The following is a 19,207-nucleotide window of genomic DNA, read 5'->3' on the forward strand; positions in this document are numbered from 1 at the left end:
GGGGCTTTCAAGGAGTCACTCGTGATGCTGAGACCTGAGACCGGACAGCAGAGGAGGTGAGACTCGGGTGGAGGCAGGGGGACCATTCACAGGGTTAGCGCTGCGTCCAGAGGGAGGTGCTGGTGGAGGCGCTGGGCGGAGCCAGCAGGACAGGCTGAGGGCGATGCAGGGATGAGAGAAAGACACCTGAAGTTGGAAGAATGGGGGGGGGACTCTGGGGGCAGACTTCCGGGGGGCCCTCCTTAACCAGAGGTTTCTGGGCACATTCAGATGAGATGCTGGGCGGGCGGCCAACCTTACAGGTTGGAGCTCAGGAGGGAGGTTGGCTCCAGAAACATTTGGGAGAAATCTGTGTAGAAGGCACAGAAGCCACGGTCAGGGGGGGATGGGGGCGTCACCTGTCAGGGAGAGCGCTGGGGGGCCGGAGGACCTGGAGCAGTTCAGGGGAGCCTGAGAAGGGGGCTGAAGGAAGGAGACAAGACCTGAAACGGCCCTGAAGCCAAAGCCACCCCAGGCCGGGAAGAGGGCAGGACCTGCAGGTGTGTGGGGGTGGGAGCACCAATGGGAAGACAAAGAAAGATATGATTAAAGGCCTGTCTGCGGCCAGGGGCTAAACTGGGGGTGGGGGGGGGCATCCAGGACGCAGGAGAGAGAGAGGAACCTCGGTGCTGTCCCGGAGGTGGGGGGCTGGTGCGCAAGGATAGCTCACGGTTCAGTTGTAGTTTTGTTGGTTTGGGGGAGGCACAGGTCTGCAGCAGAATGTGGATCGGCGTATAAACAGTTTAACCCCTTGGGGTGGTGGGCACAGCTTTGGACCATGCCTCCTGACCCCGGGCCACTGGAAAATGCGGACAAACGCAGGTGCAGATGTAGTAACTCTCAGTAAATCCTGATGTTCTGTCACTGTGGCAGGGACAGTGGGCTTGGCGGGTAGGCAGTGACAGGTGACTATTTCCAGCTAATGGGCTATGAGAAGTCGTGGTATATCCTTTCTGGGTTGGTGCATCGAAAGACCTGGGACCCAACAGAGCTCTCTCCTCTGCTGCTATGACCCAAGGGGGCAGCCTGGGTCCCTGAAGGATGGAGCAGGGTCCCCTTCCCTCGGTGGGTCCCCCCCCCCATCACCAGCTAGAAACCCATCCCCAGCTAGAAATACATAGTGAGCTGAAGAAAGTCTGTTGCATCACAGCACTGCCATTTCAGGGTAAAACGTTACCATAGCACAACCCCAGCCATCCCTAACCCAAGCACCACATCCCCGACCATGGCATAACAGACTTTGGGTTTGATTTTGGAAGAAAGGCCCAAGGATCTCAGAGAGCCTCCTGTGATGCTGTAAACATCCGTTCTTGCGGCTCATTGATCCCGCCATGGACAGGCTGTCAACGCTCCCCGGGGCCTGTGGGGGGAGGGCGCTGCGTCTCCAGGTGGAGGTGGTGAACCCGGCTCGCCTTTCCTGGCCTAGAAGGAAGTTAACGGGTCCTCCCCGCAGTCTGATCCACCATTGCAACCCTGCTGTTCTTGTTTCCTAATGCCATTCACACCAGACGAAGGCTCACAGCCCAACCGGTGCAGAAAGGGGAGAGGGATGGGTCCAAACGGCTCCCCTTCCCCCTTCAAGCAGACAGCTGCTGGGCCGGCCCCTTTCCCAGCCCCCTGCTGGGCCTTGACCTCTGTGGGCCTGCTGTTTCACCGGAGGGTTCTGAAATTGCAGTGCTTAGAGAAAAGTCGCCGGGAGGGAGCTCCTGGGTTGCGGGTTTCCTGCCCCCACCTTCACCCCCATCCCCAGCGCCTTGCAAGTGCCCGCTTCCTTCCCACCTGCCACCTAGCGGCCCCCTGCAGAATTACACCCCCTGCTCTGGACGGAAGGAAAGCCTCTGGTTCCCCTGCTGCCTTCTTATCTCATCTTCACCCGGCTGCGGGCCTGGAAGGTGCCTGGAGATGATCTCAGCCCATCTTCTCCGCCTGCAGCTAAAGTACCAGAGACCTAGCGCTGGGGCACAGGGCCAATTACTGACAGGCAGGCCTGGAGCCTGCGGCCCGAGAGGTTCCCCGTCGATGCTTCCAGCGTTTCCTTCCCCGCTCAGCCTCGCGAGGTCCTCTTGGCTTCTGCCAGCCGGGGCGCCGCGCTGAGGACGAAAACCCCAGAGCTGCCCTTTCGGGGCTTCGGGAGCGCGGGGCGAGCGGAGGCCGTGGGTTCTGAGAGGGCTGGAGTGGGACAGCCTTCAGGTATCTGCAGAAGTCCCAGCAGGGGACCACAGATAGAGAGGGACACCGAGGGGACTTTGGGAGACCAGTGTACATTAACGACCGCTCCACAAAGCCATGGGACCATCGTGCCGCGAAGCAGACTTGCTTAACTATGAAACCAGGTCACTGAAGGAAAGATAAAACGAGGTCTGCCTTCAAGTTCAAGTTCAGCAAGATAATGATCCTTAGGCCCAAGGACAGGAATTTAAGGGGAGAGGACCTTCCGGAGGAGGAGACCCTTCATTATGCGGAAACCGGAGATGAGTCAACATATTTTAGCCTCTGTGATCACACTTCTGAGCTGAATAAGCACCTTGACCTCGCAGGGGCAACGACTCTCTTGCGCTGGAACAAAGGAGGAGCTAGTGATGTACGCCTGGCATCTACTCAGAGAACAAGGAAGGCGGGCTTCCCCCTCCCCCACTTTCCTTGGCTGATAATGTGTAGCCCATCTAATCCCCGGGGCAGAGCCTCCTCGCCTGCCTGCTTGTATCCCTCACAAGCGTCCCAGCTTAGTAAATCTTTTTTGTTTTTAGGGCTGTAAGTGCGGCATATGGAAGTTTCCAGGCTAGGGGTGGAATCAGAGCTGCAGCTGCCGGCCTACACCACAGCCCCAGCAACCCCCAAGCCACATCTGTGACCTACACCACAGCCACAGCAATGCATCTTCGACCTACAAGGCAGCTTGTGGCAATGCAGGATCCCTAGCTCGCTGAGCGAGGCCAGGGTTCAAACCCACATCCTCATGGATACCAGTCAGTTTGGTTTCTGCTGAGCCACAACAGCAACTCCAATGAATCTCTTTCTTTCCTATCACTTTACCTCTTGCTGAATTCCTCCTGCGCTGAGACGCAAAAAACCTGAGCCTCAGTAAGTCCGGACATGAGATGAGTGGTTCTAATTAAAGAACCGTGGGTTCAAGCCCCAATTTAGGTTTAGGCCAGGTTCTACCCAGAGGTGTTTGGGCTTCAGCTCTGGCCGCCTGGTGGAGTTCAGGGTCTGTGGAGCACAAAGCCAGCAGGCGAGGGAAGGGAGGACCCGACAGCTGGGTGAGGGGCCTTGGGGTCCACAAAGGAGCCCAGAGAGGGGAGGGTCTGCACCACGTGGGCAGGTGGGGGTGGGGTGGGGTTGGGGGGAGACCCCCCCCCAGGCAGCACTGTTTGCAGAGAGAGAAGATTCCTGAGCTGGTATTGAGGGATGTGGGATGGGGTGATGGGTGATGCGGGGAGGGCAGCAGGAAGGGGGCTGGGGCAGGGGGAGCCGAGGGCAGAGGTGACGATTGCAGGTGTGGCCACGCTGATGGTCGGGTGCTTGGGGACAGTTAGGAGGTGCTGACTGGGTGGCCGTGTGCTGCAGGGGAGCCGGCCATGTGTTTAGTTATGGGGTTCCAGGCAATTGAAGTTGAGCAAGACGTTATTGGGGTGACGGCACTCAGCCTCCTGACTACACCCAGCCCTGGCTTCTGAGGTGAGGTGACTGGTACCCTTGTGGTGCCCTCTGTTAGACCCTTGCTGAGCCCGTGGGCACCCGGGACCAAAACAGCCCATCACAATTGGCCTGCCTCAGCTGAGAGGGCCGGGCCTTCACCCAGCTGCCTCCCTCCGCCACTGGGTGGGGGTGGCCCTCGGAAGGCTGCGCAGACTCTGAAGGCGGCCACGGCGCCTGCGAATGGCATTTCCATCAGCTGGGACAACCAGTCCCTTCCGGAAGGGGATCTGGGCGGCACAGCTCAGCGTCCAGGGCGGAGTTTTTGGAGGCGTCACCATGGTTGATGGAGTTGGTTCCCGAGGACGTGGAGAGGGTCAGGGCACAGGGGAGGGATCAACCTCCAAGCAGAGGAGGGCGCCTCTCGATGAGGGAGGGGGAGAAGAGAGAAGGGGCTTGCTGGAGGGACAAGGCGGTGGGGAAACTGAGCCTGCCCCCCTGTTTGCCTGGCAAAGCCAGAAGGAGGGTCACTTGTGGGGCTCGGGCGGGGTTAGGGCTTGAGGAGAACAGTCTTCGGGGTAAAGGAGAGGATGCCATCTGGGGACCGCGGGGCGGTGTCTGAGGGGCAGCTGATGTTGGGGGCGTGCAGGGCCTGAGGCGTGTCTTCGGGTCACGTGGCTTCCCCGGCTGCCCTGGAGCCGCAGGCAGGAGCACACCTGCACTTGTGCTGGGCGGGCGTGAGCGGCCATGGTGCCGCAACAGGTGTTCGCCTCTGCCTTGGTGCCTTGGTTTCCCCAGACAGTTCTTCAAGATTGTTTACAGAGAAACCCTCTGTTTTAAAAACGGCATTTTGTTTTCTGAGGGGACAAAGCATTAGAGGATATTAGAGGTGATGTGTGGGCGTCATCGTCAGACCCGGTCATCGGTTTACTCTTTTATGGATCCTGCTTTTGGTGTCGGTGTTTTACTGTTGTTTAATTGAAGTATAGTTGATTTACAATGTTGTGTGAGTTTCAGGTGTTATATATACCTACCTATTCTTTTTAAGATTCTTTTCCATTATGGGTTATTACAAGTTATTGAATATAGTTCCCTGTGTTACACAGTAGGTCCTTGTTAACGGCTTTTGGTGTTTTATTATGAAATCTTTGTCTAATTAAAAGTCACAGAGGTTTCCCCCTATGTTTTCCTCTAGAAGTTTTACAGTTTTAGGTTGTATGTTTAGGTCTACGAACCATTTTGAGTTCGCTTTTGTATACGGTGTGAATGATGAATTGAAGCTCGTTAATAATTAAGGAAATGCAAATTAAGCCACACTGAGGTACCCCTTAGATTGGCTGAAGTGAAAAAGACTGACTACACCAAATAGTTGATATATGGTCCTTGCTGTTTGATGAGGATGCAGCGGTGCCAGAAAAAGCTCTTGTGCGGCTGACGGATACAGTTACAAGGTACAGTCACTGTGGAAACAGCTTGTCAGGTTCTTAAAAAGTTACGCATACAACTAGAAAGGATACAGCCATGCTACTCCTAGACATTTAACTACAAGAAATGGAAGCGTGTGTGCATAGAGACTGACTCGTACATGAGTTCACAGCAGCTTCGCTGCAATATCCCCAAAGTGAAAACAGCCCCAAAGAATATCAACACGTGTGAAGGGATAAACAGTGGTGCGTCCACACAGCAGAACAGTGCTCATCAATAACAAGGGAGAAGCGACCAACATACGTGACAACCTGGAGGAAACGCAAAATAACTGTGATGAGTGGAAAGGCAGACAAAAAATTGTGCATACGGCATCTTCCATTTACATAAAACTCCAGAAAATGCAAACTACTCTGTAGTGACCACCAGCAGCTCAGGGTTTGAGGAGGGGAAGGAAGGGTTACCAGGGGCTTCAGGAAGCCTCTGGGACTGATGGCCATGTGCCCTCTCTTGACTGCAACGATGGTTTCATGGGTTACACACGTGTCACAACTTCAATTTGAATACTTGGAGTAGTGTACTTGTTGTGTATTAATTATACATTAGGAAAGCTGTTGAAAACTGTTGACCTGAACATTAGGTGTGTAACTGAGTCATTGATAACGAGCCAACAAACTTTCAACAATATTTGCCCTCATAAATGTCAATTTAATAAACCTAGCCCTGTTAGAGATTGAAAAAGCAGAACTCTGAGGGTTCTGACATAAACCCCAAGTCAGCTTAAGAGAATCCGGACAAAAACGGGGGCTGTGTGCTTTTACCCCAAAGGTTGTCTCGGCACATCGAAGGCCTTCTTATGTCAACCTTGTGGCCCAGAGTGACTGCAATTAAAGCTCCCAGCGGATGACACTGGCCCCCTTCATCTGCCTCCCTGTGGTCGTTCACATCCTTCCCACTCCCCCGGGAGGCGCCCGCTCTTACTCCCACTTTGCATATGCAAGGCCCGTGCTTGTACAGGACCTCAGCTCCGGGGGTCTGGGTCAGGTGAGGAAACCCACCCCTTAACTCAGTCCGTGTCCTTTCTCGAGCTTTTCCCAGTATCTTTGCCATTCTCACGACTAGCTGCATTCAAGGCTTCTCGCAGTTTCCGGGCTGCCGGGACCAGCAGGATTTGGGAAAATCTAGCCATCCCGTACGATGGCGGCGGCTGCTCTGAGTGTTTTCCGGCACCGACTAAAAGCGCTGTGCTTTGCCGGACGGCGCATCTCCACTTGGGAAGATTTTCCTGCACGTCTATGCAGCAGTCAGTGAGGACGCCGACCCGCTTAGCCCAGGACGAGTCCAACGCAAGACGGAGCGCGGGTCAGGCCTGGGCTCTGCGCGGTCGGAGCTGGATCCGCCGCGGAGCTCTTGGGCAAGACCCGCCCCCTCTCGAGTAGGCCCCGCCCCGCCCCCTCTGGCTCTGCCCCGCCCACTCCTGGCCCGTCCCCACGGCTCCACCTGGGCCCCGCCCTTCCTCCCCGGAGAGCCTCGCTCACTCTCGGGCCCCGCCCACCCTCGGGCCCCGCCCCTGACCCAGGATCGAAAGCGAAGGCGCTCTCGGCGCTCGCTTGCTCTGGTCTGGCGGCGGCGGCGGCGGCGGGAACTGGTCCCCGCGTTCGGCCGGGCGTCCGGGCGGGCGGCATGGAGGGGCCGCGGGCCGCCGCGGCCGGGGACGTCTCTCTGCACAACTTTACCGCGAGGCTGTGGGAGCAGCTCGTCCACTTCCACGTCATGCGGCTGACGGACTCGCTCTTCCTGTGGGTGGGGGCCACGCCGCACCTGCGTAACCTGGCCGTGGCCATGTGCACCCGCTACGTGAGTGCGAGGGCAGGGCCAGGGGCAGGAGCGGAGAGGGGCCCGGTGGGGGGGCCGGGGGAGGGGGAGGGAAGGGGGTTTAGGGGGTGGGCCGGGCCGCGTGGGTCCCGAGGGGGCGGGGAGGGAGGGGAGAGGGCGCAGGAGAGGGCCTAGGGGGTCGGGGCCGAATGGTGACCGAGGGCCTGCTGGGGACGCCACGGATTCCGTGGTCCCCAGATCTCCTGGGCCAGGGAGGCGGGAGGCCTAGGGCTCTGAGGCCCTTCCTGTGATGTCCTAGGGACCGGGGGTTGTCGGGGGCGGCGCTACCTTCGAGGAAGCTGCGTCTGGGCCGCTAGGCTCGACTTCCACGCCCATCTCTGGTTAGAGTTCCAGGGCTTCCTCGTGGGGACTCCGTCTTCTCACGCTCATATCCAACCCCTTTCTTCACGCCGGCTCTGTGTTGCCCACGTTTCCTTTCATTTCCAGCACAGGCTTCTCTGCTGCCTTTCCACTCCAGTGTCTCAATGAAAAGTCTAATAGGCATCTCTGAGTGGGCCTTCGGAGCCCAGCTCCCTGCACCCCTGCTTCTGCAGCAGCCTGCCCCTCTCAGGTGCAGCAGCTCCATGCCACCCTCGGGGTCACCCTGGGATCCCCTCAGAACATGCAGAATCCAGCCCCTTCTCCCCTCCCTCACCTGCCACCTGGGCTAAGCCTTCCTCGGTATCTGTACTGTTTCTCAGAGCTGCTGTAACAAAGTGCAGTAGACTGGGTGGCTTAAAACAACAGAGATTGGGAGTTCCCTGGTGGCCTAGGGGGTTAAGGATCTGCTGTAGTCACAGCTGTGGCGAGGGTTCCACACCTGGCCTGGGAACCTCTGCATGCCTCCTTCCTCCTGGAGGCCCTGGGGGTAAGTCAGCCCGTCTCCTGGGCTTCTAGTGCTGCTGGCACTTTGGTGTCCTCGGCTGACACCCTCGTCATCCGGTCCTGCTGCCAGTGTCACAGGCCGTCTCCTCTGTCTCTTCCTCTTTCTGAGGACACCAGTCCTGCTGGATAAGTCCAGCTTAACTTACATGTCAGTTACATCTGCAAAGACCCCATTTCCTAATAAAGTCACCTGCACAGCTGCAGGGGGTTAGGCCTTGGATGTACCTTTTGGAGGACTTGGCTCAGCACTGCCCTGTGGCCGGTTCTGTACGGGCTGCAGACAGCAGTCAGAATGGCATTCGTCTGCTCAGACTTTTTCTCGTCCTTTTAAGGGCTGCACCTGCGTCATATGTAAGTTCCCAGACTAGGGGTCGAATTGGAGCTGCAGCTGCCGGTCTATGCCACAGCAATGTGGAATTTGAACCATGTCTGTGGCCTACACCACAGCTCACAGCAACGCTGGATCCTTAACCCACTGAGTGAGGCCAGGGATTGAACCCGCGTCCTCGTGGTTGCCATTCGGTTTTGTTATCGCTGAGGCAGAACGGGAACTCCCAGACTTTCTTTTTTATTTTATTTTAACGGCCACACCTGAAGGATATAGAAGTTTCTGGGCCATGGGTTGAATCGGAGCTGCAGCTGAGCTTCCACCACAGCCATGCAACACTGGATCCAAGCTGCATCTGTGAACTGTGTTGCAGCTTGTAGCAATGCCAGATCCTTGACCCACCGAGCAAGGCCAGGATTGGACCCACGTCCTTACAGACACTACGTGGGGTCCTTAGCCTGCTGAGCCACAGTGGGAACTCCTTTGTTCAGACCTTTGAGTCCAGAGGCTTCATTGACCTTCAGGTGCTGTCCCCAGCCCCATGTCCTGGCACCCACTTGCCTCCGAGCTGCTCCTGCACACCGTCGGCCCCTGCGCCCTCTGTGGTGTATCTTCAGGCTCCCCAGCAGTGTCTGTGCAGGTGGGGAGGCCTGGCCAGTGAAGTTTTGTCTCCCTGGTACCTGACATCCTGCTAAGTCCTTGTTGAAGAACGAGGGCGCTCCCACTGTGTAAGGTCTGGCAGGAACCGCCAGGCAGGAAGGCCTGTGCTGGGTAGCGGGGGGCTACCTGGGGTGGTGGGACGTGGGAAGAGTGAGCCAGCAGGCAGGACCTGGGCACAGCTTCGGGTGGGAGACAGCCCTGCACGGGCTCTGAATGTCTTGCCCAGACCCTTCTTCTGCCCCTTCCTCCTCACCCTGCCTCCTGGTGTGCTTGCCTGCACTTCCTTGCTGGTGGGACCCGGCAGATGGGTCTCTGGACGGGGACAGTTCCAGGTCTTTCCCCGCATGGGGGAGGGCTGACAGCAGGGCTGTGTGTCTGCAGGTCCTGGCACCCTGGGAGCCGTCTCCCTCCCTTTCCCGGTTCTAAGGCTGAGGTCACAGACCATGGGCAAGGCTGTGGGCCGCGTGGGGCCCAGAAGGCTAGTTGGTGAGACCAGGCGTCCCCTCCTTCATGCCTATTTCGAGGCTCTTCCCACATGGGCTTCAGTGGTCTGACCGCTTGGTTGTCATGGCTCTTGGGAGGGTGTTATGTTCTCAGCTGGGCAGCCACGCTCCATCCTGGTGGGGGCAGGAGGAAAGGGGCCAGGCCCACCGATGGGCCGTGTCGTGTGCCTGGGCATCGTCCTCCAGGGCTGGAGGCTCAGGCCATGGCTTAAGCGGGAGATGACAGAGGACCAGGGCTCAGCAGGCTGGCCTCTGGCAGCATCTATGTTGAGTTTGGGGCGCAGAGCCCTTCCTGTCCGTTCAGTAGCATCTGCTGCAGCCCTGCGCTTGATGGCAGCCTGGAGCAGCTGCAGCTGGGCCTTGTGGTTCATGAACCTAAGCTCTGCCCTCCTGGCCCTTCTAGGAAGGATTACCAGCCCGTGTGGGGATGGCCTGGGGTCTGCGAGGCCTCTTCCCTCCCCCTGAATCCCCACACGTGAGACAGGACCATGCAGGACAGAACCACACGGCCCGGTAGCTCCTGCCTGCCACCTGCCCCTGCACCCAGCAGGCCTGTCTGCTGCCAGGAGAGGCTGCAGGACCAGGACGAGCAGGCCCGAGCACGGGTGCGGGGGGAGGCTGGCCCCGGACAGGAAGGTGGGCTCTGGGGCCCTGGGTGCTCAGATGACCCTGGAGCACCTGGCCCCTTGTGGGAATGGGCGGTGCTGTTCCAGCCCCAGGACCTCCGGTCACAACGGGAGTCTGCCCTTGGCAGAGGGCGGTTTGGGAAAATAAGGAAGTAGTAGGAAGGGTAACGATAACAGGGTTTTTAGTTTTTGGTGGAGAAAGGCCAGCCTGTTAAAGTAGATTTTCTATTTGCAGGAGGTTTAATTATAAATACCGGTTTTTTTTTTTTTTGGTCTTTTTGCTATTTCTTGGGCCGCTCCTGTGGTATATGGAGGTTCCCAGGCTAGGGGTCGAATCGGAGCTGTAGCCACCAGCCTACACCAGAGCCACAGCAACGCTAGATCTGAGCCGCGTCTGCAACCTACACCACAGCTCACGGTAACGCTGGATCCTTCACCCACTGAGCAAGGCCAGGGATCGAACCCGCAACCTCATGGTTCCTAGTCGGATTCGTTAACCACTGCGCCACAACAGGAACGCTTAGAAATACTGTTAACAGCAAATTTGTTTAGTAAGATCATGTTTTTTTGTACCAATTATAACAAGAAAGCTTGCAGTAAGTACTTTCATCTTTAGTCTGTGTTTTGAATCATCTTTTATGGACCTGAACACATGCATTCGGTCTTGAGTTGAGTGACTTGGAACCCTAGGAGACGGGAGTGTTTGACCTGGGCTCTGCTAGAAGTTGCTGAGGTCGCCTGCCTCCTCCCACCCGGAGCTCGTCCTTCTAAAGCCCTGCCGCTTCCTGGGCTGTGTCTTTCCGAAGTCCGCTAATTTGATAAAAGCGATTTGGCCAGACTGTAAGTTAGCGGACTTTTCTCTTAAGCTGGGACTTGCATGCAGGGAGCTTAGTCCCCGCGTGGCGGGAAGCAAGATTTCCTGGAGCGTTTAGAAGGACTGCGCTGGTCTGGCTTCAGTTGCTGATGATCTGAGATGAGGGCTGGCCAAGCAGCTGCAGGGCTGCGGTTCTGCTGCCGGGCGCTGATGCCCGGGGCCCCTTCTCCAGCGTCAAGGCTTGACCTTGAAAAGCCCCAGATACCCTTGGGAACAGGGCCGCGTCCTCTCGCAGGCGCAGGTGAGGGGTTGGGGTCCTGCCTTTTCGCTGGCAGCTGCCTGGGGGGTGAGCGGCACCTTGGCGACCGGGTTCCGTGACCAGTTTCCTCCTGGCTGTGGCCGGGAGGACCGTGTCACGTCCCTCTGTCTAGTGCTGCCTCTCAGTGAGCTTTGGGGTTTGGGACACTAGGAGAAGTCCTCCAACTTGGGCAGCCCTGTGACCCAGCTTCCAGGCACTTGCGTTTGCCTGTCCCAGTGGTGGCCTCGGAGGGTCACCTGCCTGCCTGCTGACTCGGTTCCCGGGGCTCCCCTCCCCCCAGTTCCCCGAGGGAAGAGCTGGAGCTGCCAGGCCGCCCGCAGGTGGACGAGCAGCGCTCTCTGTTTTCCTTGCAGGACCCCATCCCCGTGTCCACCGCCCTCCTCGGGGACACGTCAGACCCGACGTCCACTGGCCTCGCCCAGCGTTTAGGTAGGTACCGCGGCTCAGCTGCCCGAGCGCCTGGCTGGGGACCTGGCTGTGAGAGGAGCCGAGAGGCGAGTCGCTGCCATGGGAAGGGTCTCTGCGTGGGTGGAGGCCAGCCCTCCGTGCCCAGGCCTCCCAGGAGCTGACCTGGTGCCAGCACCTCTCACCCCCATGCTCCCCAGGGGCTCCCGGGTCGCCTCAGCTGCCGTTCAGGCTGACGAGTGACAGGTGATTCTGCTCCTTGTCCTCGGGAGCAGGGGTGAGTGATGCCCATGGTGCCCTGGGCACTGGCTCCAGGTGGCTCCCGGGCCTCCAGGGTTTGGTGGGGCCTGTGAGCAGGAGGGAGCGCCCCTCACCACGCGAAACGTGGCTCAGAGCGCAGAAGGGCGAGGCCTGGCCTGCATGTGGCGGGGGGGGGGTGGGGGGTGCCGAAGTGCTCCACCTCCCTGCTCCCCGAACCAGCAGCCCAGGTGGCTCAGGCGGGAGTGGCCGGTGCTCTGCCTGTGTGTGTGACTGCGGGGTGGTGCCCAGGGACCTGAGTGGCCGTGCAGCCTTGCCTCCTGTTGGCCTCATCTTCACGGGCATCCCAGCCGCTTGTGGAGCCCCGAGCCCCAGTGGGCGGGTCGGGGGCGCGCCGAGGCCCAGCGCTGCCCTTTGAGGAGCTTGTGTTTGGGCTGCGTTGGCAGTTCTGTCAGCCTGATCCCTGGGGACCGGGAATGTGTGTCTGTCACTTGGGTGTGACCACACGAAGACACTTGATGTTGGGGGAGGGGAGGTACAACCAGCGTGGGGGCGGGGGCGGGGCTGTCACAGACGGGAGCCAGGTGGCCTTGGATGTGCACACCAGGGTGGGGACCACGAGCCCAGCTCCGAGTCTCAGGAACGTCCCCCGCACTCGTCCCAGCCTGAGGTTAGAGAAACCTGATCTGTAAGTTACTCTGCTGAATTATTAGGAAGTCATTTTAAATTTATAACCAAGTTGCAAAAAAGACAAAGAACCCCTGCCTGGCCTCCCCGGGATTCCGGGTTGTCCATCCCCTCCGCGTTCACACTGGTGTTTCTGTGAGCAGCTCTGCAGTCAGTTGAGGGCCTGACACCCCCGCTGCACTGTGTGTTTGCCAGCGATTCGGGCACCAGAGCCCCTCAGGAGGCTCCTGAGAGCTGGGCCTGGAGGAGCTGGCCTGCTGAGCCGGGCTGGGTGGGTGGCCGCAGTGCGGACAGAGTCCGGTCGAGGAGGGAGAGTCTGTTGGATGCGCAACCAGTGAGCTAGTGGTTCTGGTGACATGAGATGGGGGCCCCATGTTCTTGGGGTGAGACCCGGAAGCAGTGTATATGCAGAAAGCAGGGTTCTTTTCCTTCTTTTGTGAGGTCACTCTTTGTAATTAACATTTTCTCACATGTGGTTTTCGTCCATTTATAGTCTGCATACGTTGAAACAGAACGTAGGCCAAAAAAATACATTCTTTCTAACATATGAAAGTCAGATGTGATGGAGGATCCCACCTGCCTGTGTCAGCAAACCCGCAGCCCTCGGTCACCGCCCAGCGGGGACGGGCACGCGTGGCAGGGTGCTGTCATCCTGGGGGACAGGTGACATGCCTCTGAGGCCACAGAGGGCCGGCCCATGCCGCTGTGCTCTGCGGTCATCCTGAGCTGGGTCTGGACCCTTGCTGTTGAAGATGCATCATTAACTGTTGTCAATTGTGTGGACAGTGACATGAAGAGACAGGTGTCCAGAGACAGTGTCCCGCGCGGAGGGGTGAGCGGCCTGGGGGCTCTGTGCGGCTCTGGAGGGCAGAGCAGGGGCGGGGCTGCTGGGCGGACCATGCAGGCGGCCCTCTGCTCCCTCGAGTGCAAGCGGACAGGCGGGGATCTGTGGCCCCCTGGGGACTGGTGTGGCCGTGATGTCCGTGGGGGAGGAGGCGTTTGCACCCACCCTTGTTGGGGGGCCGGGGGGTTTCCCTGGGTTAGGGTACCGCCTGGCTTGTCCTCAGGGCCGGTCCTGGCTTTCAGATGCTGGGTGTGCAGCTGTGCTGGATTTTTGCACTTGGAGCGGTTGACACCAGCCATTAAGGGTTCTGTAGACAGGGGCTAAAACTAGCACATCCAGTATCAAACTGAAAATTACGCCCGTTTGTGTGTGTGTGCGCGTGTGTGCCTGCACATCCCTGTGTGTGTGTGTGCGCGCGCCTGGACGTCCCTGTGTGTGTGTGCGCGTGCATGCGTGTGTGTGTCTACACGCGCACGCATGCCTGGACGTCCCTGTGTAGGTATGTGGGGTCCCCTGTGGGGGGCTGGGGTGGGTGGAGGGTGGGGCTGAAGGGGGACTCACATGTTCGATATTTGACCATCACCTGCGTTTTTATGAGCAGAGCTGCCAGCCCGCCAGCCCTGTGTGCCGAGCAGCAGGTCCCAGGCTGGGGGCCGGGCCCGCCGACGCCAGGTCGGGTGGGGGACAGCGGGGGTCTCGGGCCCCGTGGGGACCACTGTTCGGACGAGGAGGGCCCGCGTGACCGCGTCTGGTTGCAGGCGTCCACTTTCTCCTCTCCCTGTTCCAGGCCTTTGGCAGCGCGGGCAGGAGCGGGGCGCGGGGGGCCCGGGCAGGTGGTCACGCGTGTCGTCCTTTCTGTCCCCAGCCAGGAAGACCAGCAAACAGGTGTTTGTCAGCTACAACCTCCAGAACACGGACAGCAGCTTCGCGTTACTCGTGGAAAACAGGATCAAGGAGGAGATGGAGGCTTTCCCGGAGAAGTTCTAGGTGGGCGGCCGTGGGGCTGGGACCCGCCCTGCGGACTCTGAATAAATGCGGCAGCTCTCGCCAGGCCTCAGGCTCACGCGCTTACGTTGGCTTTCAAGGCTTGGCCTTCCTCCTGCCGCTGCTCCCGCTCCTGCTCCCGCTGGCCGGGAAGGAGGGAAGCCCCTGGAGAGGACGCGGTGGCCACGGCTCCATCAGGATCGAGGCCCAGGGCAGGGCTGGAACGGTCCTTCTGTCCTGCCTCCTGCCTGCTGGCCTCTGGGCCCTGTGTTCTCACCTATGAGTGGGGAAGGGTCCCGTTTGTCGTGCCAGATTAGTGCGAGGCGGCTTCGCCAACCCTGGCACCGTGGAAACGAAGGTGCCGACCAACTGCAGCTCTTGGGAGCTAAGCTCCCCCCCCCCCCAGCCCAGGTCAGTGGCTCCTGACCTGGCTTCAGGTCAGATCCACGCTGGAGGCCTTTACCAGCCCCAGGGGCCCAGGCCCGGTGGGGTCGCAAAGCCCCCCCCAGGTGCTTCTCAGCACGGGCAAGGCCGAGGCACTGGTCAAGGGCTCTCCGGTTCTTGGGGTCCACTGGGACCCCTTTGTGGTCTTGGGCCCAGTGACAGCCTTGGCGCAGGCCTGGTGTCGAGCGCGCGTGGGCAGCCAGGGTGCCGCCACTTCGGGATTAGGCCTGAGGGTCAAGGCGTTTAAGTCTGAGGCCCTGGCCCCAAACATGGCTTGGGAGCCAGTGGGCACCCCTCTGGGCAGAGTGCGTAACAGAGAATCGGGGCTATGGAGAGTTTGGTATAAATACTTTATTAAAGAAATATTGCTTTCCGGTTAAAAAATACCACGTTAGAGAGTCCTGGTCAGCAGTCTTTCCTCCCAGAGTCACAGTGAGAGTCACTTCTCCCGGGACCTTCAGGCCACCGTGAGCAGGACACCTGTGCACAGGAAACGAACTCAGATCCGCCTCTCGGGGGCCTGAGAGCAGCACCAAGGAAGCAGCCGGCGCTGGGCCCTGCGGCGGCCTCCCCGGCTCTGCCCGGGCGCTGACGGTGAGACCGGAGCGAGGCGCGTTTATCGGTCAGCGTCGCGAGCCGCCCTTCGCTGGACCCATCAGGTGAGGTAGGGACACCGCAGAGGAAGCGTGTTCAGGGCAATGCTTTTATTTCTGTACATCTACCCCCCCCGCCCCCCAAGTACAACAGCGGTGACGTCATGCAGACATGGGCGTGGAGGACGGGTCAGAACCAGCACGACCCGGTTCTTGCACGGAAGCCTCCAGGGTGGGGCTGCGGGGACAGGGGGCGCCCCGCCAGCACAGCCCGCCACGCCGGGCCCGCCTCCCCCGGCCCAGATGCGTCCTTCCCTGGTTGTGCGGCCACCAGGTCCCCGTTCGGGGCGCCTCAGTCCCGTTTGGCTCTGGGGAGAGGTGACGTGTGCTGCATCCTTTGCGAGGTCGCTTTCTGCTCTGGGGCTGCGCCGGCTTGCAGCCCCTCTTCCCCAACGTGCAAGTGATGAGACTCTTAAAAATGAAGCCTTTCCCTGTTTGTCTGGGTGCTCGGGATGAGCTGAGCTATTACTGACTTGGGAGACAGCGCAGAGGGCAGAGTGTTCCCGTTGTGCCTGACTTCCCGGAGGGGGTCCCAGCTGGAGGGACTGGAGGCCGGGGTGCTTCCTGGGAGCAGGGAGAGGAGCTGGGAGGGCGGACGTGGAACGGCAGGTGCCTGAGAAGTGCTTCCTCACGGAGCGCGGGGACCAGGGCCTAGGCGTCCATGATGACCACGGGGCCGTGGGGGGGGGCAAGACTGGCCCCTCGGAAGGGCCCTGCTGCCTCGCTCACGTGGCGCGGGGTCTCATGGCTCAGCCCACGGCGAGCTTTCCTGCTCTGGCCACATCTCGCGGCTGTGCCTAGGTGGAACCAGCAGGGACAGGGGCTTGGCCTGACCTGGAGGGGGTTGGAGGGGAAGGGGGAGGGGGGAGGGGGAGCAGGAGCCACAGGGCTACTTTGCCAAGAAGTCACTCCGCTCACACACACTGGAACTGGGTCCCAGGAGGCCAGCCCCCACTGCCAGCTTTGCTTTGAATCCAGGAGCTGGTCCTGACCGCTGAAGTGGCGGGTCTCCGTGGGACCTGTGTCTGCCGCTGTCCTTTAGGATGGAGGTCAGATGTGGAAGTGGGAGCCTGGGAGTGTCGTGCGTGCCTCCGGCTTCCTGGAGGTGCTGGCCGCCCTCTGTGGCCTCAGCACGGCCGGCAGGAGGGCCCTCGTGGCCTGGTGTTGGGGTGACAGGCGCGGTCCGGGGAGCCTGCTGGCTCCTTCCCCATGGCCCAGCGCCGTGCGTCCTGTCCTGGACGGCGGGCCTTGCTGCGGGGGGGGCTCCACGGGCAGTAGGCTCAGGAAGACAGGAGGGACCTCGCGGGTTTGGCACTGGAGCTGCACAGATGTAGCGAGGGCCTGTGGATTGAGGTGAGTGCAGGCTGACGCAGGGAACAGCAGTGACACGGAGACAAGGGCGGGCAGGGGGGGCCTGGCAGTCTGCCTTCCTTGCCTGAGGCTGGTGGCCCCGGGGACCATGGGGTGTGTCTGCTGGAACCACACACACCTGCACGTTTGCTCATGTCACAGACTTCTGAGTCCACAGTTCCTAAGAGTGTCTGCCAGCTTTAGGAGCAGGGTGGGTGGGACCTAGACACAGACCATGGGGACTGAGGCCACGCTTTCCCTGGAAGAACATTGCCCACGGCCGAGGTGCCACAGCGTGGGGAAGTAGGCGCTCCAGAAGGGACCCAGGCTGTCCGGTTGGGTGCCTGCCGGCCAGCGTGCATTGATTCTCAGCAGCTCCCGGGTCCCCTCTGAGACAGCCAGGCAGGTGTGGCAGGTGCAGGCAGCCTGGCCAGGGGGCAGGAGGACGAGGTGAGGACTGTGGTGGATGGAAGCCCTCGGATGGCGGGGCAGGCGGGGTCGAGCTTTGGTGAGTTATTGCTTCTCTCAGTGGGTCTGGGTGCTCCTGGAGGCGGGCCCCCTCCTCGCCGCAGGCCCAGCTCTGCGCTGATGGAGGCAGCAGGCCCGGGAGCATCCCCCGCAGGCTGTGTGGTTTCTGCCGGTGGCCAGCGGGCGCCGAGGCCTTCAGGCTGGTGTGTTCTGTGCGCGTGTGCTGGGCTGCAGCTGCCGGGCGGTGTCCTCGAGGGCTCGGCTCCCTCCCGGAGCGAGGCCGCCCCAGGCGTCTACGTAGTTATTTCCTATTGGTTTTAGTTGAAAGTAGCCAGGTTCAGTTTGTGCTGGCAGAAAAGCTGACAGTGAAAGAGGGACTTCCCTGCTGGAGCCAAGCCAGGAGGAGCAGCAGCGACAGTAACTGACGCGTTGTGCCTGCTGCTTGGGGGCTTAGCGCCACAAGCCTGTGCTGGAGCCGGGCGACGCCTCCACTGATCACTTAAGATTTCTGGTGAAATAGTTACATTTTTCCCCGAAAGAGCTTTCAGCATCAGGCGTAAAAGGATGGTCTCGAAGGAAGGCTGAAGCTGGTTTCAGTGATGCTGTGAGCTGTTCCCCGCCCCACACGTGGACCAGATGCTTTAAAAACCCTGCACAGACGCTGGTCAAACCCTAACCATTTCCACTGCAGTGTCGGCAGCGCCGCCCCGGGAATGCTCCGGATGGTGGCCGGCCGGTCTCAGCACGGCTGCCGGGGACGCTTGGCTCTGAGCGCATGGCTGACCTCCCAGGGAGCCCGGGCTGTGCGGTCCTTACGGTGGGTCCTCGCCACTGCGTCCCTCTTCCCAAGGAGGTGGCTCTGTCTTGAGATCAGTGAAGGGAAAGGGGATAAAGTGCTGCTTTTGTAAAAACGACCAAAATAAATACAGACATTTAATGGCAGAAAAGAAAGTCTTCTTGGAAGGGTTGTTTGCAAAGGCCGCTTCCTCCAACACACGCTCCTCAGAGTTCTGCAGGGGCCCCCACACCAGCCGCAGGGAAGCAGGGTCTCCCGAGCTCGGCCTGGGCAAGCCCCGGTCCCCCAGGGCCCGGCTACATGGGCCGCCCGCCGTTGGCTGTGGCGCCATCCGGCAGCCCGTCGCCCGCAGCAGCCGCGTCGTGCAGCCCCGAGTAGTCCTTGAGCTCGGCGTTGGTGAGCAGGAGCGGCTGCTCCCCGCGCCGGGGCGGCAGGAGCGGCTGGCGCGTGTAGTGCTCGCCGTCGGCGATGCTCTCGGGCAGGTTCTGGTCCCGGCTCTCGGGCAGCAGCAGGAGGCAGATGATGCAGATGAGCGTGCAGCAGGCGAAGATGATGTGGTGCAGGAAGTAGCCCTTCTGGTTGTGCAGCTCGATGATGGGCGCCGTCAGCATGCCAAAGCCCGCGCTGGCCAGCACCAGCCCCAGCCCGCCGCACCTGCGGGGAGCCCACCGGGTCGGCAGGGGGGCCCGACCCCCCACCCGCCGTCACCCCCTGCCCCTGCTGCCACCCGCACTACTCCGTTAACACTCTCCTCGCCAGCCCGAACCCTTTCCCTTCCCTCATCTTGAAAGGTGACTGGAGTGGAAAATCCGCCTCATGTGCCACCAACAGTGGATGTGTTACTAACTTACAGTGTTTTCCCAAGGTCTGCTCTTCATTTAGAAGGGGGTCAAAGCAGCCGTAAAGACACGTCAATAGTTGATCGGCAAGGATGGTGGAGTACAAAGACCCTGAGCCCACCCCCCTCATGAGCACATCGCAGCCACACCGGCAGAGCAGCGAGTGATAAAAAGACCAGGACCTCCCAGAAAAGATCTGCAACTAGAGACATCAAAAAGGAACCACGGGGAGACAGGTAGGAGGGGCGGGCTCAGGACACAGTCACATTCCCAACCTCCTGGGTGGACGACCCACCAACTAGAGGACAACTGAAGTGCAGAGCTTCCCCCACCAGAGTGAGTTCTGAGCCCCAGGTTGGGCTCCCAAGC

The 19,207-nt window shown here is 60.1% G+C and overlaps 2 protein-coding genes across 2 annotated transcripts in view; one reads left to right on the forward strand and one right to left on the reverse strand.

Annotated features, from left to right (window-relative positions):
* Window positions 1–6,713: 6,713 nt before the first annotated feature.
* PSMG4 (proteasome assembly chaperone 4) lies at window positions 6,714–14,357 on the forward strand. Its single transcript, XM_047797328.1, has 3 exons — window positions 6,714–6,957; window positions 11,464–11,539; window positions 14,170–14,357. The coding sequence occupies exons 1-3, from the start codon at window positions 6,784–6,786 to the stop codon at window positions 14,289–14,291; spliced, it is 372 nt and encodes a 123-aa protein (XP_047653284.1). The 5' UTR covers window positions 6,714–6,783; the 3' UTR covers window positions 14,292–14,357.
* Window positions 14,358–15,068: 711 nt separating this feature from the next.
* Window positions 15,069–19,207, reverse strand: part of SLC22A23 (solute carrier family 22 member 23) — a 143,230-nt gene continuing 139,091 nt past the window's right edge. The window contains exon 10 of the mRNA XM_047797326.1: window positions 15,069–18,653. Within this exon, the coding sequence (XP_047653282.1) occupies window positions 18,296–18,653 (358 nt within the window). The 3' untranslated portion in view covers window positions 15,069–18,295. The remainder of the gene's footprint in view (window positions 18,654–19,207) is intronic.

The sequence above is a fragment of the Phacochoerus africanus genome, chromosome 9 (assembly GCF_016906955.1).
Source record: "Phacochoerus africanus isolate WHEZ1 chromosome 9, ROS_Pafr_v1, whole genome shotgun sequence".
NCBI lineage: Eukaryota > Metazoa > Chordata > Mammalia > Artiodactyla > Suidae > Phacochoerus > Phacochoerus africanus.

Coding starts and splice junctions, on each gene's coding strand:
- PSMG4 (XM_047797328.1), top strand. CDS start 6,784: ATGGAGGGGCCGCGGGCCGCCGCGGCCGGGGACGTCTCTCTGCACAAC. Junction 6,958..11,463: donor TGGCCATGTGCACCCGCTAC/GTGAGTGCGAGG, acceptor TTTTCCTTGCAG/GACCCCATCCCCGTGTCCAC. Junction 11,540..14,169: donor TGGCCTCGCCCAGCGTTTAG/GTAGGTACCGCG, acceptor TTCTGTCCCCAG/CCAGGAAGACCAGCAAACAG.